The sequence below is a fragment of the Mchenga conophoros genome, linkage group LG5 (genome assembly GCF_057382185.1).
Source record: "Mchenga conophoros isolate Kocher_MC1m ecotype Shallow Benthic linkage group LG5, M_conophoros_male_GT1.1, whole genome shotgun sequence".
Lineage (NCBI taxonomy): Eukaryota > Metazoa > Chordata > Actinopteri > Cichliformes > Cichlidae > Mchenga > Mchenga conophoros.
Genome location: NC_140530.1, coordinates 7433523 through 7455300, shown reverse-complemented (window position 1 = coordinate 7455300; position 21778 = coordinate 7433523). Strand labels below are relative to the sequence as shown.

Genomic DNA, 21778 nt, shown 5'->3' with positions numbered 1-21778 from the left:
TAAAAGTTTGGAGAGAATTGGTCTGTTAATAAACGCGATCGATTGTTTGGGACTGCTCTAGCAATCACGTCGCATAAACAACTCTACTTCCGGTGGGAAAACTAATTAAGGGTAAAGTCGCACTAATAACACCTACCACTCGCGTTCATAAGCATACACTATGATCACTTCCACGCAGTAACGTTGTAATAAATGTAATCCCCGGTAAAGTCAATTAGCGAACACTACTGGCATGTAATGCCAATGGCGACCATTTCACAAACTGTAGAAAATGCTCAAAATGTTGTCGGCACCAAAAGTGAAGGGCTGACAGTTGTGTTTATATACGAACCGTAAGCGCTAATGTTGGTTAGCATCAGCTAAAGCGAGGAAGTTTGACACTTGCAGAGGCAGTGAACGCAGAGAGAGCTTAAAAACGCATTGTGTTTTTGTTTTTGTTTTTGCATTAAGACGTTGCACACAAAATTACAGATATAACGGTGACTTAGCTGCTCGTTGGATAAACCCATGGATCTTAGAAAAGATCAACACTACTCGGATGTAAGCACCCGTGTATAACACAATAGGCAAAATTACGCTTGCTAACCTTTCCACATGACAGGCTTCACATTAAATAAACATTTTTTCAAATACTCACCATGATCTGAGACCGTTTAAATATTTTGTTCCTCTGAAAATATGGCAGTATGAAGCTAAACCTTTAGCTTGACGGCTAAAGCAATGCTAAGATTTACACGGAAACGATCAGCGGACATCGGTCTACATTCTTCTTCTATGGTAGCAGCCTGGGCAGAGTAACAGCCAACTTTAAACTGCGCCATCTGTTGGCACCAATTACAGTAGAAAACATTATTGCGACAACACGTTTTTGGGGGAAAATAACAGAGATTGAAACTTTACTGATAATTTGTCCAAGTTGAAAAATGCCCTCCTCCAAAAATATCACGTGACAACCTCATTGCCTTACAGAATTATGACGTCACACACATGTAGAATCTTACCACCATTCTTTCCTTTGATCCTTTGATCCAAAAACCTATAAATAGGGGTGAAGAGCAACGACTTTTAGTCCGTTTCTCGCAGCCTTGATGTGTGCAGCATTGAACCGTTCGCCAGAAAAGCCTTTTGAAATATTTGGATCCTTTGCAATTGTAACTGTATCCAGACACAACATGTCTCAAACAAATCCAAAGGGACAAGAAGTTGACGCCTACACTCTTCCTTGGGATGAGCCACTAGACTCTTCCATTTCCTCTCTTCCTTGGTGTGACCAAGTGGAACTAGAGGAAAAGCGTTTGGAAGAAATGGAGGCTGAAGCGCTCAGAAACACAGAGAACATTAAGTTCTTGATGGAGGAAAATGAGCGAAAGAGCGCTCAACTAAAAAAGTTATCATACCAGCTTCAAGAAAAGGAAGCTATTATTGAGGAGAAACAACAGGATCTCCAAGACATGGACAAAAAGAACCAGGAGCTCCAAGGAAAGCTTGATGAAGCCCTGCAACAAAATAAAAAACTTGCCCAAGAGAAGAAACAAGACGGCATGAAGAAGAGAGGGCTGCACAGCAATCTCCAAGAAATGGAGCTAATGTACAGTGTAGACAAAAAAAGGCTTGATCGCACACTGCAAGAAAATGAAAAGCTCCTCCAAGAGAAAAGGCAACAGGAGTTAAAAGAGAAAGAAATGCATTCCAAGCTTCAGAGCATCAAGCAACACAATGAAAGCTTGCAAGGAAAGCTTGATCAAGCTCTGCGGCAAAATAGAAAACTCCTCCAAGAGAAGATGCAAGACAGCACGAAGAAGAGAGGGCTGCACTCCAATCTCAGAGACATGGAGCTCATGTACAGTGTAGACAAAAAAAGGCTTGATCGCACAGAGCAAGCAAACGAGAAGCTTCTCCAAGAGAAAAGGGAACAAGAAATCAAACAAAAAGAAATGGATTCCAATCTTCAGAGCATCAAGCAACAAAATGAAAGCTTGCAAGGAAAGCTTGATGAAGCTCTGCAACAAAATAAAGAAATCCTTCAAGAGAAAGAGCAGCTGGACAGAAAGCAGGGAGACATGGAGTGCCAACTCCAGCTCATGGAGGGAAACAACAGGATGCTGCAGGTAAAGTTCGATGAGACACTGCACAAATATCAAGACCTGCTTCAAGAGAGAGAACAGCTGGTCGGTAAGCAGAGAGAAGAAAAACTTCTTCTCCAGGAGTTTGAGAAGAAAAACCAAAACCTGCAAGAACTTTACAACAAAATGAAGTTCAAAGCATCTGAGCTGGAAGGAGAAAATGAAAAGCTGCAAAAACAGGAGGCAACATCTAAAGTGCTGAAAGAAAGGTTGGAAGAAAAACAAGCCGAAAAAGAAGAAGTGCAGAAAAAATGCAACAAGCTGCAGAAGCAAAACACAGAAAAAATCGAGGAGCTGATCCTCATCCTCGAGAAAAAGCAGAAAAAGAAAAAACGCTTCTTCTGGAGGAAGAACACTCCTTCTTTCACTACTGCCAATGTCACCTCTTCTTCCCCCACCTCTGCTCCAGCTTAATTCCCCCCCCCCCCTCCCCCCAACACCTCTCCCATCTCCCTCCCCTCTTTTCACAGTCACCCCCCAACCAGTCCCGACAGTTGACTGCCCCCTCTAGAGCCTGGTTCTGTCATAGGTTTCTTCCTTTAAAGGGAGTTTTTCCTATCCACTGTCGCCTCGTGCTTGCTCAGAGGGGATTGTTGGGGTTTTCTCTCCTCTCTCCCTTTACTTTACGCTCTTCTTTACATCCCACCCACCCCCACCTTCTCTTTTTTCTTAATAATTGAACAATAAAAACAATTGGTCACTAATTAAATGTGTCAAATCAATGTCTTTATTCAAGAATACAAGAAATGGGTAATAGCTGCATGTGTGTTTGTGTGTGTGCATAATATGCATACTTTACGTGTTGGATCCAAATCCCACAAGGAATTAAATAAAACAAGAAGACAAACAAAAACAAATATTTGTGGTGGTTTTAAAGCACTGTGGCACAACAGCTTGACTCAGGGAGATGTTAAAGATGCCCGCTAGGACATCAGTCAGCTGGTCAGCACGGGCTCAGAGCACGCGTCCAGGTATATTGTCTGGTCCAGCAGCTTTGTGTGGGTTGACTTTAGTGAGAGTCCTTCTCACACTGGCCGTGGACAGGGACAGCACTTGGTTGTCTGGCGACGGGGTGGCCCTCTGTAGTCCATCTTGCATCCCATTTAAAGAAGTTCGTGTTCGCACTGCGCTTGGATGTCCTGGCCTCTGAGGTTAAGGTGTACGGCTCCTAGTTGTCAACTGACCAATTTATCATGGCAAAGCCTGTGGTGGACAAAAGACAAGAGGCTGATTATAAAAATGATCCATGCACGCCTTATGACCTACAGCATGTACAGTTAACACAGCTAAATGGCTGTGAAATTGTAAAATTACTTTTGAAATAAAGCTATTCAAAGTCATTTAACTGGGACTAGAATAATAGCAATGTTAGTGCTAATGTTTGTTTGCTGGCTAATTAAAATAAGCTGCTAGGTGATGGTACTGTTTCAAGTTCTCTCATTGTTTGACATGTAGGGCAGATATTTTGGTGACACTGAGATCAGCCAGACACTAAACAGCAGTGTAATATCAACGCTAGATTAGATGTTTTCTAATCCGATAAAATGACATTATTCCTGTTTATAGAAGATGTTTGTCGTCTGTTTGTTTGACTGACAGGAACAGGAAATAGTGGTTGGAAATTACTGTTGGTGTTACATGAGGGTAAAGAAGGGCTTTAAGCACCTGGGTAAAAACTGGACCCATGATGAAACACTACAACAAGTACAACATATTCTTCAGTTTTAATATGTGACCATACTGTGCAGACTGCTGATGAGTTACACGGTTACATTTCATTAATCATTGTTAAACTAAAGTGGTAAGCAGTTACTTTATCCTTTCACTTAAAATTTCCAGGAAAAACACTACCTTGGCTACTTTTGTGCTTACATTTGATCTATGCTGGGTCACTACTTTTGCACTATAATGCTGCTGCTGACACCTTGGTTCACACTGACAACTAGAAAAAAGCTGATAGGAAAAGAAGGATGGAAAATGCCTGGAATTTAGTTACACTTGCAAATACTGCTTCCTCCAAACTGCAAGCATCAATAAAATGTTACAGTATTGTTTTCTATATCTGTGCATATATCCTTATTGGTAGTTTTCTCGAAATAGAAGCTCTTCATTTAAAAAAAAAAAATCTCTGATAACATTGCTGAAGCTAGCGCCCACCCCTACTGCGCATACTGCAAATATAAAACTGATATATACTTACATCATGGAGCAGTTGATGTCTGGTTTCCGACAAATACAGTAAAGAGGTGCGTTCTCCCCCTCCATACCAGTGTTCTCAGGCACTGCTACATGGTCAGTGTCAGACACTTCACTGTCCTACAACATACCACATAGGACCACATTAGAAATGACATGTATGTAGACATGCTAATTATACCTGGCTAAATGGATGCAGTAACAAAATGTTACTTAACTACTCTAGTTATTAGTTTCCAGATGTGTGCAGTTGCTCCAGTCTTACTGACAGTATACTGTTTCAAACACCAGTGCCAACATTTTATTTTTTAAATCTTAGTATGATTCTGCACCAAGACTTGTGGCCTGTTGCTCGGTAACTTATTGTCTGACTACATTAACTACACTTCATAAACATCATTCATTTTCTCCTACTTATTTTATTCAGGTTGTATTCCAGCTGTCATAGGGCAAAAGTACACCCTGGACAGGTCGCCAGTCTGTTGGAGGGTTATTAGAGAGACTCAGACAACCACTCACACCAACAGCCAACTAACCTAACCCCGCGCATGTCTTTGGAGTTCAACACCAGTCTGGCCGAATCACAGATAAGCAGGGTGTCTGTGCTGCAGAGCACAGCTGTGTCAGAGACTCTCGACATCAATGTAGCGTTAAGGATGCGGAGCGATGGGTGCACTAACACAATGTAAATATTAAAGTTCTCGCCATTGTCAATATGCTGTTGCGCCCTTGTTCGTATTATTGCAACCATATCTCGAGTCTAGCTTACCCTAAAAGTTTGGAGAGAATTGGTCTGTTAATAAACGCGATCGATTGTTTGGGACTGCTCTAGCAATCACGTCGCATAAACAACTCTACTTCCGGTGGGAAAACTAATTAAGGGTAAAGTCGCACTAATAACACCTACCACTCGCGTTCATAAGCATACACTATGATCACTTCCACGCAGTAACGTTGTAATAAATGTAATCCCCGGTAAAGTCAATTAGCGAACACTACTGGCATGTAATGCCAATGGCGACCATTTCACAAACTGTAGGAAATGCTCAAAATGTTGTCGGCACCAAAAGTGAAGGGCTGACAGTTGTGTTTATATACGAACCGTAAGCGCTAATGTTGGTTAGCATCAGCTAAAGCGAGGAAGTTTGACACTTGCAGAGGCAGTGAACGCAGAGAGAGCTTAAAAACGCATTGTGTTTTTGTTTTTGTTTTTGCATTAAGACGTTGCACACAAAATTACAGATATAACGGTGACTTAGCTGCTCGTTGGATAAACCCATGGATCTTAGAAAAGATCAACACTACTCGGATGTAAGCACCCGTGTATAACACAATAGGCAAAATTACGCTTGCTAACCTTTCCACATGACAGGCTTCACATTAAATAAACATTTTTTCAAATACTCACCATGATCTGAGACCGTTTAAATATTTTGTTCCTCTGAAAATATGGCAGTATGAAGCTAAACCTTTAGCTTGACGGCTAAAGCAATGCTAAGATTTACACGGAAACGATCAGCGGACATCGGTCTACATTCTTCTTCTATGGTAGCAGCCTGGGCAGAGTAACAGCCAACTTTAAACTGCGCCATCTGTTGGCACCAATTACAGTAGAAAACATTATTGCGACAACACGTTTTTGGGGGAAAATAACAGAGATTGAAACTTTACTGATAATTTGTCCAAGTTGAAAAATGCCCTCCTCCAAAAATATCACGTGACAACCTCATTGCCTTACAGAATTATGACGTCACACACATGTAGAATCTTACCACCATTCTTTCCTTTGATCCTTTGATCCAAAAACCTATAAATAGGGGTGAAGAGCAACGACTTTTAGTCCGTTTCTCGCAGCCTTGATGTGTGCAGCATTGAACCGTTCGCCAGAAAAGCCTTTTGAAATATTTGGATCCTTTGCAATTGTAACTGTATCCAGACACAACATGTCTCAAACAAATCCAAAGGGACAAGAAGTTGACGCCTACACTCTTCCTTGGGATGAGCCACTAGACTCTTCCATTTCCTCTCTTCCTTGGTGTGACCAAGTGGAACTAGAGGAAAAGCGTTTGGAAGAAATGGAGGCTGAAGCGCTCAGAAACACAGAGAACATTAAGTTCTTGATGGAGGAAAATGAGCGAAAGAGCGCTCAACTAAAAAAGTTATCATACCAGCTTCAAGAAAAGGAAGCTATTATTGAGGAGAAACAACAGGATCTCCAAGACATGGACAAAAAGAACCAGGAGCTCCAAGGAAAGCTTGATGAAGCCCTGCAACAAAATAAAAAACTTGCCCAAGAGAAGAAACAAGACGGCATGAAGAAGAGAGGGCTGCACAGCAATCTCCAAGAAATGGAGCTAATGTACAGTGTAGACAAAAAAAGGCTTGATCGCACACTGCAAGAAAATGAAAAGCTCCTCCAAGAGAAAAGGCAACAGGAGTTAAAAGAGAAAGAAATGCATTCCAAGCTTCAGAGCATCAAGCAACACAATGAAAGCTTGCAAGGAAAGCTTGATCAAGCTCTGCGGCAAAATAGAAAACTCCTCCAAGAGAAGATGCAAGACAGCACGAAGAAGAGAGGGCTGCACTCCAATCTCAGAGACATGGAGCTCATGTACAGTGTAGACAAAAAAAGGCTTGATCGCACAGAGCAAGCAAACGAGAAGCTTCTCCAAGAGAAAAGGGAACAAGAAATCAAACAAAAAGAAATGGATTCCAATCTTCAGAGCATCAAGCAACAAAATGAAAGCTTGCAAGGAAAGCTTGATGAAGCTCTGCAACAAAATAAAGAAATCCTTCAAGAGAAAGAGCAGCTGGACAGAAAGCAGGGAGACATGGAGTGCCAACTCCAGCTCATGGAGGGAAACAACAGGATGCTGCAGGTAAAGTTCGATGAGACACTGCACAAATATCAAGACCTGCTTCAAGAGAGAGAACAGCTGGTCGGTAAGCAGAGAGAAGAAAAACTTCTTCTCCAGGAGTTTGAGAAGAAAAACCAAAACCTGCAAGAACTTTACAACAAAATGAAGTTCAAAGCATCTGAGCTGGAAGGAGAAAATGAAAAGCTGCAAAAACAGGAGGCAACATCTAAAGTGCTGAAAGAAAGGTTGGAAGAAAAACAAGCCGAAAAAGAAGAAGTGCAGAAAAAATGCAACAAGCTGCAGAAGCAAAACACAGAAAAAATCGAGGAGCTGATCCTCATCCTCGAGAAAAAGCAGAAAAAGAAAAAACGCTTCTTCTGGAGGAAGAACACTCCTTCTTTCACTACTGCCAATGTCACCTCTTCTTCCCCCACCTCTGCTCCAGCTTAATTCCCCCCCCCCCCTCCCCCCAACACCTCTCCCATCTCCCTCCCCTCTTTTCACAGTCACCCCCCAACCAGTCCCGACAGTTGACTGCCCCCTCTAGAGCCTGGTTCTGTCATAGGTTTCTTCCTTTAAAGGGAGTTTTTCCTATCCACTGTCGCCTCGTGCTTGCTCAGAGGGGATTGTTGGGGTTTTCTCTCCTCTCTCCCTTTACTTTACGCTCTTCTTTACATCCCACCCACCCCCACCTTCTCTTTTTTCTTAATAATTGAACAATAAAAACAATTGGTCACTAATTAAATGTGTCAAATCAATGTCTTTATTCAAGGATACAAGAAATGGGTAATAGCTGCATGTGTGTTTGTGTGTGTGCATAATATGCATACTTTACGTGTTGGATCCAAATCCCACAAGGAATTAAATAAAACAAGAAGACAAACAAAAACAAATATTTCTCTCCCTTCCCAGGTCAGGAATCAGGATGAGGAAGAAATGAGGTCAGATCAGTGCAGGTTTTTGCACTACTGACATAAAGTTTCTGCTGATTAAAAAAAGTATGTCGATATTTCTGAAATACATTTGCAAACAAATAACTTTGACAACTTGTGTTTTTTCATAAAAGAAAAATCAGAGAGCAGAGCTGGTAAAACAGCTTAGCTCCGCAGGTTACAGGAGATCAGATGCCAAATACTTTTCATGACAGTCTTCGTTACTGCATAAATCTCCCCTTTTATCATTGATCAGTAAATCACTGCATATACATTCATCTAACCGTTATAATTTCATGAGTAAAGATTCTCAGATGACTGAATGGCGGTTTTAGTAAATGTTGAACTTTATTGTGATTTCTATTTTTAGAATCAATTGCACACATTTTGATTTCGTTTTGCAAGCTGCTGATTTCACACAGATCCACTGCCCAAACGTGCCTTTGAGTTTTTCATCATTTAACAAGAATAGGCTCAGGCAATCATTGTGTAATTAGGCTTTGGGAAGGTCTGGGGACAGGTATGATGGTGGTGGTGGTTTTAAAGCACTGTGGCACAACAGCTTGACTCAGGGAGATGTTAAAGATGCCCGCTAGGACATCAGTCAGCTGGTCAGCACGGGCTCAGAGCACGCGTCCAGGTATATTGTCTGGTCCAGCAGCTTTGTGTGGGTTGACTTTAGTGAGAGTCCTTCTCACACTGGCCGTGGACAGGGACAGCACTTGGTTGTCTGGCGACGGGGTGGCCCTCTGTAGTCCATCTTGCATCCCATTTAAAGAAGTTTGTGTTCGCACTGCGCTTGGATGTCCTGGCCTCTGAGGTTAAGGTGTACGGCTCCTAGTTGTCAACTGACCAATTTATCATGGCAAAGCCTGTGGTGGACAAAAGACAAGAGGCTGATTATAAAAATGATCCATGCACGCCTTATGACCTACAGCATGTACAGTTAACACAGCTAAATGGCTGTGAAATTGTAAAATTACTTTTGAAATAAAGCTATTCAAAGTCATTTAACTGGGACTAGAATAATAGCAATGTTAGTGCTAATGTTTGTTTGCTGGCTAATTAAAATAAGCTGCTAGGTGATGGTACTGTTTCAAGTTCTCTCATTGTTTGACATGTAGGGCAGATATTTTGGTGACACTGAGATCAGCCAGACACTAAACAGCAGTGTAATATCAACGCTAGATTAGATGTTTTCTAATCCGATAAAATGACATTATTCCTGTTTATAGAAGATGTTTGTCGTCTGTTTGTTTGACTGACAGGAACAGGAAATAGTGGTTGGAAATTACTGTTGGTGTTACATGAGGGTAAAGAAGGGCTTTAAGCACCTGGGTAAAAACTGGACCCATGATGAAACACTACAACAAGTACAACATATTCTTCAGTTTTAATATGTGACCATACTGTGCAGACTGCTGATGAGTTACACGGTTACATTTCATTAATCATTGTTAAACTAAAGTGGTAAGCAGTTACTTTATCCTTTCACTTAAAATTTCCAGGAAAAACACTACCTTGGCTACTTTTGTGCTTACATTTGATCTATGCTGGGTCACTACTTTTGCACTATAATGCTGCTGCTGACACCTTGGTTCACACTGACAACTAGAAAAAAGCTGATAGGAAAAGAAGGATGGAAAATGCCTGGAATTTAGTTACACTTGCAAATACTGCTTCCTCCAAACTGCAAGCATCAATAAAATGTTACAGTATTGTTTTCTATATCTGTGCATATATCCTTATTGGTAGTTTTCTCGAAATAGAAGCTCTTCATTTAAAAAAAAAAAATCTCTGATAACATTGCTGAAGCTAGCGCCCACCCCTACTGCGCATACTGCAAATATAAAACTGATATATACTTACATCATGGAGCAGTTGATGTCTGGTTTCCGACAAATACAGTAAAGAGGTGCGTTCTCCCCCTCCATACCAGTGTTCTCAGGCACTGCTACATGGTCAGTGTCAGACACTTCACTGTCCTACAACATACCACATAGGACCACATTAGAAATGACATGTATGTAGACATGCTAATTATACCTGGCTAAATGGATGCAGTAACAAAATGTTACTTAACTACTCTAGTTATTAGTTTCCAGATGTGTGCAGTTGCTCCAGTCTTACTGACAGTATACTGTTTCAAACACCAGTGCCAACATTTTATTTTTTAAATCTTAGTATGATTCTGCACCAAGACTTGTGGCCTGTTGCTCGGTAACTTATTGTCTGACTACATTAACTACACTTCATAAACATCATTCATTTTCTCCTACTTATTTTATTCAGGTTGTATTCCAGCTGTCATAGGGCAAAAGTACACCCTGGACAGGTCGCCAGTCTGTTGGAGGGTTATTAGAGAGACTCAGACAACCACTCACACCAACAGCCAACTAACCTAACCCCGCGCATGTCTTTGGAGTTCAACACCAGTCTGGCCGAATCACAGATAAGCAGGGTGTCTGTGCTGCAGAGCACAGCTGTGTCAGAGACTCTCGACATCAATGTAGCGTTAAGGATGCGGAGCGATGGGTGCACTAACACAATGTAAATATTAAAGTTCTCGCCATTGTCAATATGCTGTTGCGCCCTTGTTCGTATTATTGCAACCATATCTCGAGTCTAGCTTACCCTAAAAGTTTGGAGAGAATTGGTCTGTTAATAAACGCGATCGATTGTTTGGGACTGCTCTAGCAATCACGTCGCATAAACAACTCTACTTCCGGTGGGAAAACTAATTAAGGGTAAAGTCGCACTAATAACACCTACCACTCGCGTTCATAAGCATACACTATGATCACTTCCACGCAGTAACGTTGTAATAAATGTAATCCCCGGTAAAGTCAATTAGCGAACACTACTGGCATGTAATGCCAATGGCGACCATTTCACAAACTGTAGAAAATGCTCAAAATGTTGTCGGCACCAAAAGTGAAGGGCTGACAGTTGTGTTTATATACGAACCGTAAGCGCTAATGTTGGTTAGCATCAGCTAAAGCGAGGAAGTTTGACACTTGCAGAGGCAGTGAACGCAGAGAGAGCTTAAAAACGCATTGTGTTTTTGTTTTTGTTTTTGCATTAAGACGTTGCACACAAAATTACAGATATAACGGTGACTTAGCTGCTCGTTGGATAAACCCATGGATCTTAGAAAAGATCAACACTACTCGGATGTAAGCACCCGTGTATAACACAATAGGCAAAATTACGCTTGCTAACCTTTCCACATGACAGGCTTCACATTAAATAAACATTTTTTCAAATACTCACCATGATCTGAGACCGTTTAAATATTTTGTTCCTCTGAAAATATGGCAGTATGAAGCTAAACCTTTAGCTTGACGGCTAAAGCAATGCTAAGATTTACACGGAAACGATCAGCGGACATCGGTCTACATTCTTCTTCTATGGTAGCAGCCTGGGCAGAGTAACAGCCAACTTTAAACTGCGCCATCTGTTGGCACCAATTACAGTAGAAAACATTATTGCGACAACACGTTTTTGGGGGAAAATAACAGAGATTGAAACTTTACTGATAATTTGTCCAAGTTGAAAAATGCCCTCCTCCAAAAATATCACGTGACAACCTCATTGCCTTACAGAATTATGACGTCACACACATGTAGAATCTTACCACCATTCTTTCCTTTGATCCTTTGATCCAAAAACCTATAAATAGGGGTGAAGAGCAACGACTTTTAGTCCGTTTCTCGCAGCCTTGATGTGTGCAGCATTGAACCGTTCGCCAGAAAAGCCTTTTGAAATATTTGGATCCTTTGCAATTGTAACTGTATCCAGACACAACATGTCTCAAACAAATCCAAAGGGACAAGAAGTTGACGCCTACACTCTTCCTTGGGATGAGCCACTAGACTCTTCCATTTCCTCTCTTCCTTGGTGTGACCAAGTGGAACTAGAGGAAAAGCGTTTGGAAGAAATGGAGGCTGAAGCGCTCAGAAACACAGAGAACATTAAGTTCTTGATGGAGGAAAATGAGCGAAAGAGCGCTCAACTAAAAAAGTTATCATACCAGCTTCAAGAAAAGGAAGCTATTATTGAGGAGAAACAACAGGATCTCCAAGACATGGACAAAAAGAACCAGGAGCTCCAAGGAAAGCTTGATGAAGCCCTGCAACAAAATAAAAAACTTGCCCAAGAGAAGAAACAAGACGGCATGAAGAAGAGAGGGCTGCACAGCAATCTCCAAGAAATGGAGCTAATGTACAGTGTAGACAAAAAAAGGCTTGATCGCACACTGCAAGAAAATGAAAAGCTCCTCCAAGAGAAAAGGCAACAGGAGTTAAAAGAGAAAGAAATGCATTCCAAGCTTCAGAGCATCAAGCAACACAATGAAAGCTTGCAAGGAAAGCTTGATCAAGCTCTGCGGCAAAATAGAAAACTCCTCCAAGAGAAGATGCAAGACAGCACGAAGAAGAGAGGGCTGCACTCCAATCTCAGAGACATGGAGCTCATGTACAGTGTAGACAAAAAAAGGCTTGATCGCACAGAGCAAGCAAACGAGAAGCTTCTCCAAGAGAAAAGGGAACAAGAAATCAAACAAAAAGAAATGGATTCCAATCTTCAGAGCATCAAGCAACAAAATGAAAGCTTGCAAGGAAAGCTTGATGAAGCTCTGCAACAAAATAAAGAAATCCTTCAAGAGAAAGAGCAGCTGGACAGAAAGCAGGGAGACATGGAGTGCCAACTCCAGCTCATGGAGGGAAACAACAGGATGCTGCAGGTAAAGTTCGATGAGACACTGCACAAATATCAAGACCTGCTTCAAGAGAGAGAACAGCTGGTCGGTAAGCAGAGAGAAGAAAAACTTCTTCTCCAGGAGTTTGAGAAGAAAAACCAAAACCTGCAAGAACTTTACAACAAAATGAAGTTCAAAGCATCTGAGCTGGAAGGAGAAAATGAAAAGCTGCAAAAACAGGAGGCAACATCTAAAGTGCTGAAAGAAAGGTTGGAAGAAAAACAAGCCGAAAAAGAAGAAGTGCAGAAAAAATGCAACAAGCTGCAGAAGCAAAACACAGAAAAAATCGAGGAGCTGATCCTCATCCTCGAGAAAAAGCAGAAAAAGAAAAAACGCTTCTTCTGGAGGAAGAACACTCCTTCTTTCACTACTGCCAATGTCACCTCTTCTTCCCCCACCTCTGCTCCAGCTTAATTCCCCCCCCCCCCTCCCCCCAACACCTCTCCCATCTCCCTCCCCTCTTTTCACAGTCACCCCCCAACCAGTCCCGACAGTTGACTGCCCCCTCTAGAGCCTGGTTCTGTCATAGGTTTCTTCCTTTAAAGGGAGTTTTTCCTATCCACTGTCGCCTCGTGCTTGCTCAGAGGGGATTGTTGGGGTTTTCTCTCCTCTCTCCCTTTACTTTACGCTCTTCTTTACATCCCACCCACCCCCACCTTCTCTTTTTTCTTAATAATTGAACAATAAAAACAATTGGTCACTAATTAAATGTGTCAAATCAATGTCTTTATTCAAGAATACAAGAAATGGGTAATAGCTGCATGTGTGTTTGTGTGTGTGCATAATATGCATACTTTACGTGTTGGATCCAAATCCCACAAGGAATTAAATAAAACAAGAAGACAAACAAAAACAAATATTTGTGGTGGTTTTAAAGCACTGTGGCACAACAGCTTGACTCAGGGAGATGTTAAAGATGCCCGCTAGGACATCAGTCAGCTGGTCAGCACGGGCTCAGAGCACGCGTCCAGGTATATTGTCTGGTCCAGCAGCTTTGTGTGGGTTGACTTTAGTGAGAGTCCTTCTCACACTGGCCGTGGACAGGGACAGCACTTGGTTGTCTGGCGACGGGGTGGCCCTCTGTAGTCCATCTTGCATCCCATTTAAAGAAGTTCGTGTTCGCACTGCGCTTGGATGTCCTGGCCTCTGAGGTTAAGGTGTACGGCTCCTAGTTGTCAACTGACCAATTTATCATGGCAAAGCCTGTGGTGGACAAAAGACAAGAGGCTGATTATAAAAATGATCCATGCACGCCTTATGACCTACAGCATGTACAGTTAACACAGCTAAATGGCTGTGAAATTGTAAAATTACTTTTGAAATAAAGCTATTCAAAGTCATTTAACTGGGACTAGAATAATAGCAATGTTAGTGCTAATGTTTGTTTGCTGGCTAATTAAAATAAGCTGCTAGGTGATGGTACTGTTTCAAGTTCTCTCATTGTTTGACATGTAGGGCAGATATTTTGGTGACACTGAGATCAGCCAGACACTAAACAGCAGTGTAATATCAACGCTAGATTAGATGTTTTCTAATCCGATAAAATGACATTATTCCTGTTTATAGAAGATGTTTGTCGTCTGTTTGTTTGACTGACAGGAACAGGAAATAGTGGTTGGAAATTACTGTTGGTGTTACATGAGGGTAAAGAAGGGCTTTAAGCACCTGGGTAAAAACTGGACCCATGATGAAACACTACAACAAGTACAACATATTCTTCAGTTTTAATATGTGACCATACTGTGCAGACTGCTGATGAGTTACACGGTTACATTTCATTAATCATTGTTAAACTAAAGTGGTAAGCAGTTACTTTATCCTTTCACTTAAAATTTCCAGGAAAAACACTACCTTGGCTACTTTTGTGCTTACATTTGATCTATGCTGGGTCACTACTTTTGCACTATAATGCTGCTGCTGACACCTTGGTTCACACTGACAACTAGAAAAAAGCTGATAGGAAAAGAAGGATGGAAAATGCCTGGAATTTAGTTACACTTGCAAATACTGCTTCCTCCAAACTGCAAGCATCAATAAAATGTTACAGTATTGTTTTCTATATCTGTGCATATATCCTTATTGGTAGTTTTCTCGAAATAGAAGCTCTTCATTTAAAAAAAAAAAATCTCTGATAACATTGCTGAAGCTAGCGCCCACCCCTACTGCGCATACTGCAAATATAAAACTGATATATACTTACATCATGGAGCAGTTGATGTCTGGTTTCCGACAAATACAGTAAAGAGGTGCGTTCTCCCCCTCCATACCAGTGTTCTCAGGCACTGCTACATGGTCAGTGTCAGACACTTCACTGTCCTACAACATACCACATAGGACCACATTAGAAATGACATGTATGTAGACATGCTAATTATACCTGGCTAAATGGATGCAGTAACAAAATGTTACTTAACTACTCTAGTTATTAGTTTCCAGATGTGTGCAGTTGCTCCAGTCTTACTGACAGTATACTGTTTCAAACACCAGTGCCAACATTTTATTTTTTAAATCTTAGTATGATTCTGCACCAAGACTTGTGGCCTGTTGCTCGGTAACTTATTGTCTGACTACATTAACTACACTTCATAAACATCATTCATTTTCTCCTACTTATTTTATTCAGGTTGTATTCCAGCTGTCATAGGGCAAAAGTACACCCTGGACAGGTCGCCAGTCTGTTGGAGGGTTATTAGAGAGACTCAGACAACCACTCACACCAACAGCCAACTAACCTAACCCCGCGCATGTCTTTGGAGTTCAACACCAGTCTGGCCGAATCACAGATAAGCAGGGTGTCTGTGCTGCAGAGCACAGCTGTGTCAGAGACTCTCGACATCAATGTAGCGTTAAGGATGCGGAGCGATGGGTGCACTAACACAATGTAAATATTAAAGTTCTCGCCATTGTCAATATGCTGTTGCGCCCTTGTTCGTATTATTGCAACCATATCTCGAGTCTAGCTTACCCTAAAAGTTTGGAGAGAATTGGTCTGTTAATAAACGCGATCGATTGTTTGGGACTGCTCTAGCAATCACGTCGCATAAACAACTCTACTTCCGGTGGGAAAACTAATTAAGGGTAAAGTCGCACTAATAACACCTACCACTCGCGTTCATAAGCATACACTATGATCACTTCCACGCAGTAACGTTGTAATAAATGTAATCCCCGGTAAAGTCAATTAGCGAACACTACTGGCATGTAATGCCAATGGCGACCATTTCACAAACTGTAGAAAATGCTCAAAATGTTGTCGGCACCAAAAGTGAAGGGCTGACAGTTGTGTTTATATACGAACCGTAAGCGCTAATGTTGGTTAGCATCAGCTAAAGCGAGGAAGTTTGACACTTGCAGAGGCAGTGAACGCAGAGAGAGCTTAAAAACGCATTGTGTTTTTGTTTTTGTTTTTGCATTAAGACGTTGCACACAAAATTACAGATATAACGGTGACTTAGCTGCTCGTTGGATAAACCCATGGATCTTAGAAAAGATCAACACTACTCGGATGTAAGCACCCGTGTATAACACAATAGGCAAAATTACGCTTGCTAACCTTTCCACATGACAGGCTTCACATTAAATAAACATTTTTTCAAATACTCACCATGATCTGAGACCGTTTAAATATTTTGTTCCTCTGAAAATATGGCAGTATGAAGCTAAACCTTTAGCTTGACGGCTAAAGCAATGCTAAGATTTACACGGAAACGATCAGCGGACATCGGTCTACATTCTTCTTCTATGGTAGCAGCCTGGGCAGAGTAACAGCCAACTTTAAACTGCGCCATCTGTTGGCACCAATTACAGTAGAAAACATTATTGCGACAACACGTTTTTGGGGGAAAATAACAGAGATTGAAACTTTACTGATAATTTGTCCAAGTTGAAAAATGCCCTCCTCCAAAAATATCACGTGACAACCTCATTGCCTTACAGAATTATGACGTCACACACATGTAGAATCTTACCACCATTCTTTCCTTTGATCCTTTGATCCAAAAACCTATAAATAGGGGTGAAGAGCAACGACTTTTAGTCCGTTTCTCGCAGCCTTGATGTGTGCAGCATTGAACCGTTCGCCAGAAAAGCCTTTTGAAATATTTGGATCCTTTGCAATTGTAACTGTATCCAGACACAACATGTCTCAAACAAATCCAAAGGGACAAGAAGTTGACGCCTACACTCTTCCTTGGGATGAGCCACTAGACTCTTCCATTTCCTCTCTTCCTTGGTGTGACCAAGTGGAACTAGAGGAAAAGCGTTTGGAAGAAATGGAGGCTGAAGCGCTCAGAAACACAGAGAACATTAAGTTCTTGATGGAGGAAAATGAGCGAAAGAGCGCTCAACTAAAAAAGTTATCATACCAGCTTCAAGAAAAGGAAGCTATTATTGAGGAGAAACAACAGGATCTCCAAGACATGGACAAAAAGAACCAGGAGCTCCAAGGAAAGCTTGATGAAGCCCTGCAACAAAATAAAAAACTTGCCCAAGAGAAGAAACAAGACGGCATGAAGAAGAGAGGGCTGCACAGCAATCTCCAAGAAATGGAGCTAATGTACAGTGTAGACAAAAAAAGGCTTGATCGCACACTGCAAGAAAATGAAAAGCTCCTCCAAGAGAAAAGGCAACAGGAGAGTGTAGACAAAAAAAGGCTTGATCGCACACTGCAAGAAAATGAAAAGCTCCTCCAAGAGAAAAGGCAACAGGAGTTAAAAGAGAAAGAAATGCATTCCAAGCTTCAGAGCATCAAGCAACACAATGAAAGCTTGCAAGGAAAGCTTGATCAAGCTCTGCGGCAAAATAGAAAACTCCTCCAAGAGAAGATGCAAGACAGCACGAAGAAGAGAGGGCTGCACTCCAATCTCAGAGACATGGAGCTAATGTACAATGTTGACAAAAAAAGGCTTGATCGCACAGAGCAAGCAAACGAGAAGCTTCTCCAAGAGAAAAGGGAACAAGAAATCAAACAAAAAGAAATGGATTCCAATCTGCAGAGCATCAAGCAACAAAATGAAAGCTTGCAAGGAAAGCTTGATGAAGCTCTGCAACAAAATAAAGAAATCCTTCAAGAGAAAGAGCAGCTGGACAGAAAGCAGGGAGACATGGAGTGCCAACTCCAGCTCATGGAGGGAAACAACAGGATGCTGCAGGTAAAGTTCGATGAGACACTGCACAAATATCAAGACCTGCTTCAAGAGAGAGAACAGCTGGTCGGTAAGCAGAGAGAAGAAAAACTTCTTCTCCAGGAGTTTGAGAAGAAAAACCAAAACCTGCAAGAACTTTACAACAAAATGAAGTTCAAAGCATCTGAGCTGGAAGGAGAAAATGAAAAGCTGCAAAAACAGGAGGCAACATCTAAAGTGCTGAAAGAAAGGTTGGAAGAAAAACAAGCCGAAAAAGAAGAAGTGCAGAAAAAATGCAACAAGCTGCAGAAGCAAAACACAGAAAAAATCGAGGAGCTGATCCTCATCCTCGAGAAAAAGCAGAAAAAGAAAAAACGCTTCTTCTGGAGGAAGAACACTCCTTCTTTCACTACTGCCAATGTCACCTCTTCTTCCCCCACCTCTGCTCCAGCTTAATTCCCCCCCCCCCCCCTCCCCCCAACACCTCTCCCATCTCCCTCCCCTCTTTTCACAGTCACCCCCCAACCAGTCCCGACAGTTGACTGCCCCCTCTAGAGCCTGGTTCTGTCATAGGTTTCTTCCTTTAAAGGGAGTTTTTCCTATCCACTGTCGCCTCGTGCTTGCTCAGAGGGGATTGTTGGGGTTTTCTCTCCTCTCTCCCTTTACTTTACGCTCTTCTTTACATCCCACCCACTCCCACCTTCTCTTTTTTCTTAATAATTGAACAATAAAAACAATTGGTCACTAATTAAATGTGTCAAATCAATGTCTTTATTCAAGAATACAAGAAATGGGTAATAGCTGCATGTGTGTTTGTGTGTGTGCATAATATGCATACTTTACGTGTTGGATCCAAATCCCACAAGGAATTAAATAAAACAAGAAGACAAACAAAAACAAATATTTCTCTCCCTTCCCAGGTCAGGAATCAGGATGAGGAAGAAATGAGGTCAGATCAGTGCAGGTTTTTGCACTACTGACATAAAGTTTCTGCTGATTAAAAAAAGTATGTCGATATTTCTGAAATACATTTGCAAACAAATAACTTTGACAACTTGTGTTTTTTCATAAAAGAAAAATCAGAGAGCAGAGCTGGTAAAACAGCTTAGCTCCGCAGGTTACAGGAGATCAGATGCCAAATACTTTTCATGACAGTCTTCGTTACTGCATAAATCTCCCCTTTTATCATTGATCAGTAAATCACTGCATATACATTCATCTAACCGTTATAATTTCATGAGTAAAGACTCTCAGATGACTGAATGGCGGTTTTAGTAAATGTTGAACTTTATTGTGATTTCTATTTTTAGAATCAATAGCACACATTTTGATTTAGTTTTGCAAGCTGCTGATTTCACACAGATCCACTGCCCAAACGTGCCTTTGAGTTTTTCATCATTTAACAAGAATAGGCTCAGGCAATCATTGTGTAATTAGGCTTTGGGAAGGTCTGGGGACAGGTATGATGATGGTGGTGGTTTTAAAGCACTGTGGCACAACAGCTTGACTCAGGGAGATGTTAAAGATGCCCGCTAGGACATCAGTCAGCTGGTCAGCACGGGCTCCGAGCACGCGTCCAGGTATATTGTCTGGTCCAGCAGCTTTGTGTGGGTTGACTTTAGTGAGAGTCCTTCTCACACTGGCCGTGGACAGGGACAGCACTTGGTTGTCTGGCGACGGGGTGGCCCTCTGTAGTCCATCTTGCATCCCATTTAAAGAAGTTTGTGTTCGCACTGCGCTTGGATGTCCTGGCCTCTGAGGTTAAGGTGTACGGCTCCTGGTTGTCAACTGACCAATTTATCATGGCAAAGCCTGTGGTGGACAAAAGATAAGAGGCTGATTATAAAAATGATCCATGCACGCCTTATGACCTACAGCATGTACAGTTAACACAGCTAAATGGCTGTGAAATTGTAAAATTACTTTTGAAATAAAGCTATTCAAAGTCAATTAACTGGGACTATAATAATAGCAATGTTAGTGCTAATGTTTGTTTGCTGGCTAATTAAAATAAGCTGCTAGGTGATGTTACTGTTTCAAGTTCTCTCATTGTTTGACATGTAGGGCAGATATTTTGGTGACACTGAGATCAGCCAGACACTAAACAGCAGTGTAATATCAACGCTAGATTAGATGTTTTCTAATCCGATAAAATGACATTATTCCTGTTTATAGAAGATGTTTGTCGTCTGTTTGTTTGACTGACAGGAACAGGAAATAGTGGTTGGAAATTACTGTTGGTGTTACATGAGGGTAAAGAAGGGCTTTAAGCACCTGGGTAAACACTGGACCCATGATGAAACACTACAACAAGTACAACATATTCTTCAGTTTTAATATGTCATCATACTGTGCAGTAGGGCTGTGCGATATGACCAAAATCTCATATCCCGATATCAGACATCTATCGTCCTGATAACGATATAAATCACAAAATTTTTACATTTTCTGAAAGTTCTGTGAATCTCCTGCAGCTCGACTTGCGTGAAGTGTTTCCAGCTGGGCGTGGTGTGCCTGGAGTCGAGTGTTTTATCCGATGCATGAAACGATACATTTTTAGACATAGGTTGTAACAGCCGCTGTTTTCTTTGTGAGTATTTATTACACGGCGTGCTGCGGGGAAAAGCCTGTTCTAACATTCGAGTCTAAGATTTATGTTTTAGCACCTGGCGGCTCTTTTTTGCTTCTCATCCGTAAACACTCTGAATACTCTTTCACGTAATTCGGTTTATTTTGAAAAGTCTCAACAGGATCTTGAGCTTTATCCTGAAAGGTTTATGTGGAAAATAAACAAGCGGACACGCGATGGTTTTACCGTCGTTGTTGCTAACGACAACGCATAAAAACAGTCACTTGTCCGTCTGTAGTGTGGCTATATTAAATATAAGAGAAAGAGAGAACTTTAAGAAATTAATATAGCCACTACAGTGACCATCAAAATGGTGAAAAAATATTGCTGTAAACAGTTTATTTTGCGACACCACGAAACAAACGATAGCGTAAAATGAAACGATAGATGTTTTTATATCATCATCTGATATATATCGTTATATCGAACAGCCCTACTGTGCAGACTGCTGATGAGTTACACAGTTACATTTCATTAATCATTGTTAAACTAAAGTGGTAAGCAGTTACTTTATCCTTTCACTTAAAATTTCCAGGAAAAACACTACCTTGGCTACTTTTGTGCTTACATTTGATCTATGCTGGGTCACTACTTTTGCACTATAATGCTGCTTGCTGCTACTACTGCACATTCACCCAGTGTGTGTGTGTGTGTGTGTGTGTGTGTGTGTGTGTGTGTGTGTGTGTGTGTGTGTGTGTATATATATATATATATATATATATATATATATATATATATATACACACATACACTCAACAAAAATATAAACGCAACACCTTTGTTACTGCTCCCATTCCCCATGGGATGGACCTAGAGACCTAAAATTCATTCCAGATACACAATATAACCATCCCTCCCAAACAGTGGTCACAAATCAGTCCAAATGTGTGGTAGTGGGCACATCTGCTATATTGAGATAATCCATCCCACCTCACAGGTGTGCCACATCAGGATGCTGATCTGACATCATGAGTAGTGCACAGGTGTACCTCAGACTGCCCACAACAAAAGGCCACCCTGGAATGTGCAGTTTTGTCTCACAGCAAAATGTCACAGATGCCACAAGCAATGAGGGAGCGTGCAACTGGCATGCTGACAGCAGGAATGTCAACCAGATCTGTCGCCCGTGCATTGAATGTTCATTTCTCAACCATAAGC

The 21778-nt window shown here is 41.4% G+C and overlaps 3 protein-coding genes and 1 long non-coding RNA gene across 4 annotated transcripts; 3 read left to right on the top strand and 1 right to left on the bottom strand.

The window, feature by feature from the left end:
- Positions 1 to 878: 878 nt before the first annotated feature.
- LOC146573696 (uncharacterized) lies at positions 879 to 2832 on the top strand. The gene has a single exon (XM_085273000.1). The coding sequence runs from the start codon at positions 1089 to 1091 to the stop codon at positions 2535 to 2537; it is 1449 nt and encodes a 482-aa protein (XP_085129126.1). The 5' UTR covers positions 879 to 1088; the 3' UTR covers positions 2538 to 2832.
- A 3136-nt stretch (positions 2833 to 5968) lies between these two features.
- Positions 5969 to 7922, top strand: LOC146573695 (uncharacterized). Its single transcript, XM_085272999.1, has one exon. It carries the CDS (start codon positions 6179 to 6181, stop codon positions 7625 to 7627), a length of 1449 nt encoding a protein of 482 aa, XP_085129125.1. The 5' UTR covers positions 5969 to 6178; the 3' UTR covers positions 7628 to 7922.
- Positions 7923 to 11611: 3689 nt separating this feature from the next.
- LOC146573693 (uncharacterized) lies at positions 11612 to 18462 on the top strand. Its single transcript, XM_085275454.1, has 3 exons — positions 11612 to 13270; positions 15592 to 15734; positions 16890 to 18462. Exons 1-3 carry the CDS (start codon positions 11834 to 11836, stop codon positions 18445 to 18447), a joined length of 3138 nt encoding a protein of 1045 aa, XP_085131580.1. The 5' UTR covers positions 11612 to 11833; the 3' UTR covers positions 18448 to 18462.
- Positions 13573 to 16810, bottom strand: LOC146573694 (uncharacterized). The gene is made up of 3 exons (XR_014892414.1): positions 16473 to 16810; positions 15069 to 15184; positions 13573 to 14071 (listed from the first exon to the last, which is right to left on the bottom strand). It is a non-coding gene; the product is annotated as an uncharacterized LOC146573694 (long non-coding RNA).
- Positions 18463 to 21778: the final 3316 nt, after the last annotated feature.